At 42.9% G+C, this 12,046-nt stretch overlaps 1 protein-coding gene across 1 annotated transcript in view; it reads left to right on the top strand.

The window, feature by feature from the left end:
• Window positions 1–12,046, top strand: part of LOC116073730 (sodium- and chloride-dependent transporter XTRP3A) — a 43,095-nt gene that overhangs the window by 19,587 nt on the left and 11,462 nt on the right. Inside the window, exons 4-7 of the mRNA XM_031345753.1 lie at window positions 1,260–1,487; window positions 4,200–4,310; window positions 5,214–5,455; window positions 6,503–6,665. Coding sequence (XP_031201613.1) covers window positions 1,260–1,487; window positions 4,200–4,310; window positions 5,214–5,455; window positions 6,503–6,665 — 744 coding nt within the window. The remainder of the gene's footprint in view (window positions 1–1,259; window positions 1,488–4,199; window positions 4,311–5,213; window positions 5,456–6,502; window positions 6,666–12,046) is intronic.

The following is a 12,046-nucleotide window of genomic DNA, read 5'->3' as shown; positions in this document are numbered from 1 at the left end:
CTCCAGCATCTGCTGTCACCTGAGCTTTTTATCCTAGCCATTCTGACTGGTGTGAGGTGGAATCTCATCTGCCTCCATCTCAACCTTTTCCCAGATGGAAAAAAAGAGAAGGATCTAGGAAATACCACTTTACTATCTATATGCATTCCATCATCACAAGTTGGTCGACTTCCCCTTACCCATACCCCAATGAGCTCTCTTCCAAGGTCATAGGATAATGACACAGCAGACTTTCACTTACACTTGCTATGGGCCAGGCATGTCCTTGGTATACATAACTCTACACTCACATAAATCATCACAGCTAAGAACTTTTGTCTGGTCCTACAAGCTACAAGCTACTTTACAGGACTCTACTTCATGGGAGGGGGTCCTTTTCAGCAAGTGCCTCCAGCCATGTAGATGTAGGGACACTATCTCTCCCTTCCGATGAAGATGATGGGGAGCGAAGGACTTCAAGTTTCTCAGTTGTCCTATTGAACCAGTTCTCACATAACCTACAGCTTCTTCATGCAACATGTATATTAAAAAACCTGATATTCAGCTTATCCCAAGCAAAAGATCTTGGGTACAGCCAAGGTATCCTTGGGTTTACAGCCAAATATGTGAGACAGAGTGGGTTAGAGTGTCCTCAGCAGGAGTCTGAGAACTGACTACATGTTCTGTTGGCTTGGCTAGGCAAGGCAATCAAGCTTTAAATCTATGAGGGATTCTGTGATTTGGCTGTTGGTTCTCACCAGTATCTCCTTCCTGCGACCTCTCCATCCAAATGAATTCACCATTCCAAGAGTCTAATCCAAGTATCTTCACAGCTTGATTTTTTTTTTTAAATGTATCTTATTCATTTTATGTGTGTGGGTACTTTATCTGAGTACCACATCCATGCCTGGTGCCTGCAGAGGCCAGGAGAGGGTGTTAAATTCCCTAGGACTAAAGGTACAGATGGTTGTAAGCTATCATGGAGGTGCTGAGACTCTAACCTGGCTTCTCTGGAAGAACTGGTGAGTCATCTCTCCAACCTACAACTATTAGGACCTTAAAGGTCTAGGCCAGGAAGCCTTTGCTCCACTGTACTCTGTTGCTCAAAGACCAGCCTATATATATATATATAGGCTAGTCGGGCATATATATATGTCTTGTTTATATATACATATATATATAAACAAGGTGTAAAGCCTGCTATCAAAGTCACTTCCTAGCATCCTACCCTGACCTTGACTCTCCCTTACCTTTCAAATGATTCTCACTTCATTCCAAAGGATCCCTTGCCATGGTCTGTCTGCCCACTGAATAGTAACCACACAGGCTACGATGAGGAGTGTGAGAAGGCTTCGTCGACACAGTACTTCTGGTACAGGAAAACACTCAACATCTCACCATCCATCCAGGAGAATGGAGGAGTGCAGTGGGAGCCAGCGCTGTGTCTCACCCTGGCCTGGCTGATGGTCTATCTGTGCATCCTGAGGGGGACCGAATCTACTGGCAAGGTGGGCTAGGCATTGTGATGGTGCTGGATCTGAGTGGGTGGATGAGTAGCATCTTAAAACGGGTCAATGCCGGGGCTGTCTCTTGCACTTCAGAAGTAGAGGCCTACTGGATCAGAAGGCATAGATGGTGTCATTGGCATGTTCCTCTACTAGCTGACAGAAGTGATTGAAGTTGTAACACTGATTCTGAAGTGAGAGACTCCAGCCAGCTTTCAAACTCCGCTATGCCAGGGTATTGCATGGAGAGCTTTAAACATCTGACAATTCAGTCCTTCCCCCCTCAAATGCCAAAGCTATTATTAGAGAGAGAGAGACCTCAGCATGGGCAGATTTCATTGAGTTTACTGTATGGTTGGATTAGAGGTTTCATCTCAAAGTGCTTTCAGTGACTCAATGATGCCTAGAACTGTTGGATTATTCTTCTTGGTTTGTGTTTTGCTTGGTTGTTGTGTGATCCCCTGCCTCAGCCTTCTGAGTGTTGGGCAGACCAGGGATTTACCACAATGCCTGGCTTGGGCCTTTTATCTGCCTAAGATCTTTCTCCCTGTTGGATGTCCAAGTTTCCATTCCTCCTAGGGCTGACATGTCTGTTGTTTCCTTCATCTGCACCTGTCTCAAGCTGGAGTACATGCCCTGCACTCAGCTACTCTGCAATGCAAATCCATAGTTGTGCCTACATTGTCTTATTCTTGCAATAGCTCTTCAGAGCAGATACATGATGACACTCCCAAAGGACTTAGATAGGTCAAGTGCTATCCCACTATCATAGCCAGAGACAGCAGAGTCAGGACAAAACCCAGATTTACTCCAAGGGCTTCCCATCATATTGGTGATGCCCCATGAATGTTCTCTTTATGTCTTTTCTTATTCACTTCTAGTTTTCCTCTTCTGAGAAACCTACACACCTTTAGTTCTCACTCTCCTGATCACCTGAGCTGCCTTCTCCAGCACTGACATGTTTTTCATGAGTCATCAAGCTTAGAACAACCTATGCTATTCAGATATTGCATGGCAACCTCAGTGTTGTGCCTGATATGGCATTGTACATTGGTTACTAAGTCCCCTGGTGGCCAGCTTCTTAAAGCACTTGCCCCACAGCTGAACTTAAGAATTAAGAAGCCCAGGTGCTCTTTCTCAACTGAGTTCAGCCTTTGCAGCAATAGCTCTGTCCCAACCTAGACCGAGCATGATCCAAAAGATCTAAGGGTGATGTCTATACCCTTAAAGATTAAAGCAGACCTTTCCTTTCCTGGCGTCTTGTAATTGTGAAATTCAGCAGACCTTTGGACATGATGACATCAATCTTCAGCATCAATTTTCTCTGTTGATGCTATGACTCTCTCCCTAACAGAAATGCCCTGGGAGCTCCATGTATAAGGAGGGCACTGGACTTCTTAAAGATGCTGCCTTTTCCTTCTCTGTTCAAGTATCTTTTATTCTCCTCTGAATTTTTAGTTATTTGTCAGAAGTTATTTCTCCTGATAGGTTAGGCTGGACTACATGTCCAGCATCCTTCACACTAGGGAAAGAAGGGAAACATTTTGGTGAGGACCCCAGAAAGTTTCTAAGACACATGGTCCACTGGGTAGAGGAGGAAAATTCCAGAGCTTTCTCTGAGTGTCCTCTAAGTTCTAGTGTTGTGGACTTGGGCCAGCCCTCCTCCACACCCCTGAGTTTGTTTCGCACAAGGCTAGAGGACCCTTTCCATTTGCATATCTATCTGGTTTGATGTATTAACTACTTTGGTATGTTTATTAGTCTCCTAAATGTATAAGAAGCCATGGCAAACATACCCTACATTCTGCCTGGTATCCCTCTAACAGTCTTAGAAATTCCTGAAATATGGTGCCATGCCAAGGAGGAAATGGAAGACTGAGCATAATTCAAGCGCATCAAGACATGGGTCACCAGCTGTGTTGGTGGGTTTCAACCTAAAAGAACAAATTTTCCTACTCACTCCAGGCAGACATGTACTTGAAAGCTCTTTCTTTGAGGCTTTTCAAAAGTCAGGGTAACTCCATGTCTGAGATGACCCTGGCAAAGCAAAGAAGCATGCATTCTTAGATTATGATGCATGTCAGTAAGGAGAAAAGATTGGCTTAACCAAATAATGAGACATCTTATGAAAGATGCCGTGACATCCATCAGTACTATTTATTGCATTTATTGTGGGGACTTTGTTCCATTCTCTGCTTTCCACCTATGGGCATGCCTGGCCAGGTCTCTCTCAGGTCCTATCCTGGAAAGCTGGCTTTGTACCAAGCTACTGAATTAATTTCCCTTTTAGGAACAACATAGATCTTGTAAGTGACTGGTTTTCCTGTTTTTCTTAGGACTCAGAAATCTTAGCACCAAATCTGGCTCAAATACTGAAAAGAAAGACTCACACATGTTGTGAAGGCTCCTTCAACCCTCTTTTTAGAGACAGAGAGATGGAAGGAATGTGGAAAGAAGAATCCTGGGTACCTGTTGCCTCTAGTCCATAGATGGAGAAATTTCATGGTGGCAACAGATGTGATCAGTCATGTCCCTCACTTCCTTTCTCTTGACCACACTCAGACCCTGTATCCTAATCAGGATCATGGCACTTGCAGCTCTCAGCAGCTTTGAGTGCAGCTTAACCACCAAAGAAATAGGTGTTTGTGGGGATGGTTGTCTGCCCTGCCATTCCTACTGCTCCAGCAATTTTATTCTGTTTCTGGATGCCCACAGGTGGTCTACTTCACTGCATCAATGCCTTACTGTGTTCTTATTATCTACTTGGTCCGTGGCCTTACACTCCATGGAGCCACCAATGGCCTGATGTACATGTTCACACCTAAGGTAGGAGCTGCAAGGGAAGGGGATTGTTCCTTTCTGGGATGCCTGGGAGGAAAGAGAAAGGGGTTAAGATATGTAATCAGCAGGGCTGGTGTGAGCCCAAGGCTGGGCCAAAGGCTATGGATATCCTGGGGGACCAGACTTTCTCCTCAGCTATACATTCTGGAAATTAAATCCTCTGTCTATCTCCTCCTGCTATCCTCACTGCCCCTGATGACTAGTGCCTGTGCCTTCATTCTGGTCTTCCTGTTCCAGGTCTCACCCACAGCCCCGTCCATACTCTACACTAAGCTAGGGACCATGGGTATCACTCCAATCATGTCCCTTATCTGTTCCCATATTTTCTTAGACCCTTTTCCTCTAGGTTGCCATGATCCCACTTTAACTGTTTCTTCCTAGTCAGCCCAGACAGATTCTTGAGTTGGAATGCTATTGCATTTGGAGTAAGGCACATTCTTTGCTTAACAAATGTTATGGCAGGAAACAGATGACTATAGCAGCTTTCAAAATGCACACCCTTGTTCCAAATGCCTTAAGTGTCAATGCTAGAGTCACCTCAGACTGGACTCCATATCCAGGTCATATCACCTAAATTTCTGTGCATGGACAAGTGTAGTGCCTGACTGGTGAATCAGAGATTCTATGTGTTTTGTACTATTAGACCATACAGTGTTCTCCATGAGCAGGGTGTCATAGTGGGTATAACAGGAAGATTGTCGAGTAGTTTACCTGCCAGAGAATACACTGGAGACAGTCTAGGACAGACTGGGCTTTAGCCCCAGGCCATCCTGACTGCCTGTGTATTAGAAATAATTTCTTCTCCATCTCTGAGCCTCCCTCTTCTTCGAGGGAGAGTTTGGGAATAGAGCCCAGGATTCCTCAGCCCTATCCCTACTGGCCTTCTAGATGGAACAGCTAGCCAACCCCAAGGCCTGGATCAATGCAGCCACGCAGATCTTCTTCTCACTGGGCTTGGGTTTTGGCAGCCTGATCGCTTTTGCAAGCTACAATGAACCCTCCAACAACTGCCAGAAGCATGCCATTATTGTGTCCATCATCAACAGCTCCACCTCCATATTTGCCAGCATTGTCACCTTCTCCATCTATGGCTTCAAGGCCACCTTCAACTATGAAAACTGCTTAAACAAGTGAGTCTAAGCTGTCCCTCAGAGCCTTGGGCCTCAAGTGGGAAAGCAAGGCTCCAAAGCTCTGAGCTGAAAGGGTGACTGGGAAGGGCTAGGTTCCCAGAAGTCAAGGGGTAGATAAAAGACACCAACCACTGTTGGGGTCTACAATGAGAGGTTCTCCTTTCTCAATTGCCAATGGCTGCCTTCTACCAGTACCAGAAACTGGGGCCATAAAGTTACCTGCCTTGCAGAGAATAGGCAGTTTAAGGTGGTCATTGCATTGAGCAGAAAAGGGTATTCAGCAAACAATGCTGGTGTCTTCAGTCCCATTCCCCATCTCAAATGTAACCAAGATCTTTCTAGCCAACTCTCAGAGACTGTACAGTTTACTGTTGTATGGCTTCCATCAGAGGACGACCATCTTTCAGATGTTAAGATGTCCAGTAGGGTGATCACTGGCCATAAGTAGCTATCTCTACAGTAGACTGAAATTAATGGAACTCAATGTACATGAAAATAATTTAATTTGCACAGTGATATAAAATTAAGTTCAAGAATTCTAATACATGCCTTTAAGGCGCATCTTTGAGTGTGAGACCAGCCTGGTCCATATAACAAGTTCCAGGTCAGCAAAGGCTACATAGTGAGACCCTGTCTGAAAATAAGTAAATATACTTAAGTCATTTTAACTTTATTTCTAAGCAGTTCTTCAATGGGATAAGCCATATTCAAGTGCTGTCAATGCTAATGGGTACTAATCTGGTCATGGAGCATAGAACACTTCCACCATCCCACCCAATTCCATCAGATGCCTCTTATCCAGATGTTAAACAGCCTGTCAGGAGGTAGTTTCTGTCCTCATTTCTGCTCAGATCTGAGACTTCTGCACAGGTATTCAGAGTTGCTCTTCCTATCAAAGCGTCACCAGTCTGAAGGCCCCCTCCTCACTGGGCAGGAGGGAAGAGGAAAGAGGTTGCCTGTGAGGCACCCCTACACCCATATTCCTCCTAGGTTTTAGAGCCAGTGGCCTCTTAGTCATGAAGGTCAAGATGGTGGTCTGCTCTGCAGGGTGATTCTGCTGCTGACCAATTCTTTTGACCTTGAAGATGGCTCTCTGACAGCCAGCAACCTGGAGGAGGTGAAGGACTACCTGGCATCTACTTACCCAAACAAGTACAGTGAAGTGTTCCCACACATTAGAAACTGCAGCTTGGAATCAGAGCTGAACACGGTAAGAGGCCTGGGAAGGGTGGGGACTGCTTCTCTCCACACAGTTCATAAGGACGTGCAAGAGTCTCTAAACAGTGCATGAAGACAGGAAACTGGATTGTTTTCCCCGACTCAGAGATAGGAGGGACTGGACTCCTGCTCTCCCAGCAGCTACTTAGGATCTTTTTGGAAGGCTCTCCTGGAGTCTCCCGGTAGTTTTTCCCTCCTTTCCTTCATCTCTTTTGAAGTTTTAAAAACTCATAAAAGGCATAGGGGATAAGGTAACACACTGTCTTAGTTGGAGTTATTATTACTATAATGAAACACCAAAGCAACTTGGGGAGGAAAGGTTTATTTGGCTTATACTTCCATATTGCTGTTCATCATCAAAGCAGGTCAGTGCAGGAATTCAAGCAAGGTAGAAACCTGCAAGCAGAAGCTAATGCAGAGGCCATGGAGGGTGCTGCTTACTGGCTTGGTCATCATGGCTTGCTCAGCCTCATTTTTATGGAACCCAAGACCACTAGCCCAGGGATGATACCACCCATAATTTCTGGACCCTACACCAGCAATCACTAATTAAGAAAATGTCCTAAAGCTGGATCTCATGGAGGCATTTTCTCAATTGAGATTTTCTTCTTTCAAATGACTCTAGCTTGTGTCAAGCTGACATAAACTCTCTAGCAAACATAGATATTTGCATTTCTCAATGACCACTGCAGAGCTTGTGTCATTTAATGTGTAGATGTAATGACAGAATTTCATTCTTCTTGTGGTTTAATTATTTCTTTGTGGATATATACCACATGCTCTCTGTATGTTTACTCTTCTATGGTTATTTTCATATCTTGAACTTTTTTTTTAAAGGAATGTTGCAATAAGATGTGCTGCATGGCTACTCTTCCAGAGGACCCTGGTCCAATTCCAGCATCCACATGGCAGCTTGCAACTGCCTTTACCTCTAATTCCAGGGGATCTAACACCCTTACACAGACATACATGTGAGCTAAACACCAATGCACATAAAAAATAAAGAGAAATTATCAAACAAAGTTTTTAAAAGATGAGAATAGTACTGTCTCCTCGACACAATATTTTTTTCATTTACTCTGCAATAATATCTAACTGTGATTTTTAATGGTGTTTCCTTGAAGGTTACTAATGCTGAACTTTTGTCCTTTATTTGCTGACTATCTGTGTTGGTTTTTAATTTTTTTAGATTTATTCATTCATTCATTTTAATTTACATGGATGAGTATTTTGCTTGCATGTATGTATGTATATATGCATGCTTGTATGTATTTTCACCCTATGTGTGGATGGTACTTGCAGAGGTGAGAAGTGAAGTGAACAACAGATCCCCTGAAAATGGAGTTATCAATGTTTATGAGCTGCCATGTGGTTGCTAAGAACCAAACCAGGTCCTTGAATATCCAGGTGCTGTTAACTGCTCATCCATCATCTCTGCAGCCCTTCTTAGAGAAATGTCTGTGCTTAGCATTTATTTGCTATTTTCTTAAGCTGGACTCTTTTGCTACTAAGTTGTTTGAGCTAAGGAAGTGGGAGATATTAACAATAAAAATATGAAATGCTAATGAAAGAAGCTGAAAATGGCAGGGAAGAAAAGATACTCTATCCTTATAGAATAGAAGATGTCGCAGCTAATTTTCTGTTACTGTGAAGAGACACTATGACCAAAGCAACTTATCAAAGAAAGCATTTAATAGAGGGCTTGCTTACAGTTTTAAGAGTGAGGACATGACCATCCTGATAGGAAGCATGGCAGCAGACAGGCAGGCAGGGAGTGCTGGAGCAGTAGCTGAGAGCTTATCCACAAGCAGGATCTGATCCACAAGCAGGAGGCAGGGAGAGGAAGACAGAGCTGGAGAAGGAGAGAGAGTGAGAAAGAGGGAGCAGGAAAGGAGCAAGCATGGGCTTTTGAAACCTCAAAGCCTACCCCTATTCACCTACTGCCTTGAACAGTGGACCAACTGCGGACCAAGCATTCAAATGTATAAGGCTATATATTCTCATTCAAAACACCAAAGAAGAAGAAGAATCATTATTATTATTTAGCTGTCCATATTACCTAAAGCAGTTTACAGATTCAATGCAATCCTTACCAATAATATTTCATAGAATATTTCTATTACCAATAGAAACAGAAGAAATATCCTAAAATCTGCATGAAACTATAGAAAGCCCAGAATACCCAAAGCAACTCGGAGTAAAAAGAACAAAACTGAAGGCATAATAATACTTGACTTTAAGACAGTCTACAAAACTGTCTGATAATGGCATGAAAAAGACAAATAAACAAGTAGAACATAATAGGAAACCCAGAACATCATGCATTTGCAACTGTGTGATTTCTGTCAAAAATGCCCACAAACATCCATAACTCCAGTTCCTGGCAACCCGACCTTCATGGTCCCAGGCACACACATGGTGCACATACATTCATACATGGAAATACACACTGATAGACATAAAAAAATTATGTCATCAACAAATTTACCTTTCTTCTGGGATGAATGTGATTTCTTCCAAGCTCTAAAGTGTAATTTATCTATAGCTGACTCTGCAGGAGATGGAGTGGGGAGATTGTAACTCAAAACAGGTTAGACCAGATTGTACCCTCCCCACCCCTTCACAGCACTAGACTATGTTCCTGTACTGGATCAGTTTCTCACCCAAGAGGTTGCCACAGTGTGGAATTACAAACATTTGTAAGCCACCATATGGGTACAGGAAATTGAACCTGAGTCCTTTGGAAGAACAGCTAGTGCTTTTAACCAACAAGCCATCTCTCCAGAACATAGCCCCATTTCTTAAAGAATGATTGCCCAGAGTAGAGTGTTTTAGGTTAACAGTTATTTTCTTTCAACACTTTGACAATATTTGCCTTCTAATTCTGGTTTCAATTGTTGATGCTTGTGGTGGTTTGAATGTGCTTGGCCCAGAAAGTGGCACTATTAGGAAGAATGGCCTTGTTGGAGGAAGTGTGTCACTGTATGGGTGGGCTTTGAGAGACCTTCCTCTTAGCTTCCTGGAATCTAGTCTTCTCCTGTTTGTCTTTGGAACAAGATGTAGAACTCGCAGCTCCTTCAGCTGCCATGCTTCCTGCCAAGATAATAATTGACTGAACCTTTGAAACTGTAAGCTAGCCCCAATTAAATGTTACCTTGGTCATGGTGTCTTTTTATAGCAATGGACACTCTAAGAAAATGCTAAATTTTTCTTTTATTATTTTGTTTTAAATCAATTACTTGTGTGTACATGTGTGTGGTTGTGTATATGTGTGATTACGGGTGTGCTTGTGTGTGCATGCATGCATGTGTGTGATTACTTGTGTGTGTGTGTGTGTGTGTGTGTGTGTGTGCCACAGCACTTGTGGAGAGATAAAAGGATCCCTTTGTGGAGTCAGTTCTCTCCTTCTACCTTTACATGGCTTCTAGACACTGAACATGCGTCACCAGGTCAGCACTATAAGTACCTTTTTTTATTGGCTAAACTGTCTTGTCTGATCTTTTATTTTTGTAAGTGAATGGTTCTTTCTCTGACTTCACTAAATATGTCCCTTGTCTTTGGCATCTTTGGTGAATTTAGTACAGATGTGTTTTATTATCTAATCTAAGCCTAAGCCTAAGTAATATTGAACCTACGGGATTTATAGATCCATGTTTCTTCTCAGTTTTGCCAAGTTCATATATATTATTTCTTTTCTTTTTTTTAGACACCTTTATTTATTTAATGTATGAGTGCTGTGCTGCATATACATCTGCCTGCCTGAAGAAGGCATCATATCCCCCTATAGATGATTGTGAGTCACTATGTGGTTGCTGGAAATTGAACTCAGGACCTCTGGAAGAGCAGCCAGTGCTCTTAATCTCTGAGCCATCTCACCAGCCCATATATTATTTCTTAACTGTTGCCTCTGTTTCTGTTTTTTTTTTCTCCTTGAAGATCTTCATTTAGATCTATGTTAATATTTTCTCTCCTATTCCACAGGTCTCATAACTTTGTCTCTGCATGGTCTAATCTCCATATCATCATTTTATTTGTATGACTGGTTAGTTGGTTGGCTGCTTTTTTTCTGCTTTCTTCTAGTTTGTTAAAAGGGAGTCTGTGGTGGTTTAATGAGAATGTCACCCATAAGCTCATAGGTTTGAATATTTGGTCCCAAGTTGGTAGAACTATATGGGAAGGATTAAAAGGTGTGGCCTTGTTGGAAGAGATGTATCATTGAGGGTGGGCTTTGAGGTTTCAAAAGCCGGGGCCATTCCCAATTAGCCTTCACTGCTCCTTACTTGGGATATGGATATAAGGTCTTAGCTGCTGGTCTAGCACCATGCCTGCTGCCTGCTGTCTGCTGTCATGCCCCACCTCCATAATGGTCATGGACTCCTAACCCTCTGCATCCATGAGCCCAAAATTAAACACTTTCTTTTTTATAAGTTGCCTTGGTCATGACATTTTGTCATGACAACAGAAAAGTAAGTAAAACAAAAGTTGGTACTAAAAAGTAGACTGTTGCTGTGACAGGCCTGATCATGCTGGTTTTGGAAGAACATGGAAGATGGGGACATTGGATTAGGAAAGCTGTTGAATACTGTAAGCAAGGTTAAATGGACTATCCCTTTTTTTTTTTGAAAGGTTTATTTATTATTATATGTAAGTACACTGTAGCTGTCTTCAAACACACCAGAAGATGGCATCTGATCCCATTACAGATGGTTATGAGCCACCATGTGGTTGCTGGGAATGGAACTCAGGACCTCTGGAAGAGCAGTCAGTGCTCCTCACCACTGAGCCATCTCTCCAGCCCACTAAATGGACCATTTTTATAGGAGCTTAGATGACAGCAATGCTGAGATCAATGTGGATTATGTATGCTCAATTCAAGAAGTTTGAGAGAAGAACAATATTTCCAAGTGTTAGAAACCTCTTTTGATATTTTGATAAAGAATGTTGATGCTTCGGTCTCTCTGGGCTGGTGTCCTGAGTGCAAACTCTGCAGCCAGTCCCACAACACCCAGAGGAAGCTGCTGCACTCCCAGGTGCTTTAACAAGTCCAGGATCCCAGGATCCCAGAATCACAGGATCACAGAGACAGCTTGACTCTGAGGAGTTCTGACACAATCAGGATCACAGGAAGGACAGGCTAGAGTCAGATTTAGCAACGGCAGGTAGCACTAGAGATAACCAGATGATGGGGGGAAAACTTAAGAATATAAACAATACAAACCAAGGTTACTTGGCATCATCAGAACCCAATTCTTCCACCATTGCAAGTCCTGGACACAACATCACACCAGAAAAGAAAGATTCAGAAATAAAATCACTTATCATGGTGATGATACAGGACTTTAAGAAAGACATAAATAGCACCCTCAAAGAAAT

This window comes from Mastomys coucha, unplaced genomic scaffold (assembly GCF_008632895.1).
Source record: "Mastomys coucha isolate ucsf_1 unplaced genomic scaffold, UCSF_Mcou_1 pScaffold23, whole genome shotgun sequence".
Taxonomy (NCBI): Eukaryota; Metazoa; Chordata; class Mammalia; order Rodentia; family Muridae; genus Mastomys; species Mastomys coucha.
The sequence above is the reverse complement of the archived record's forward strand: the minus strand, read 5'-3'. Positions and strand labels throughout refer to the sequence as shown.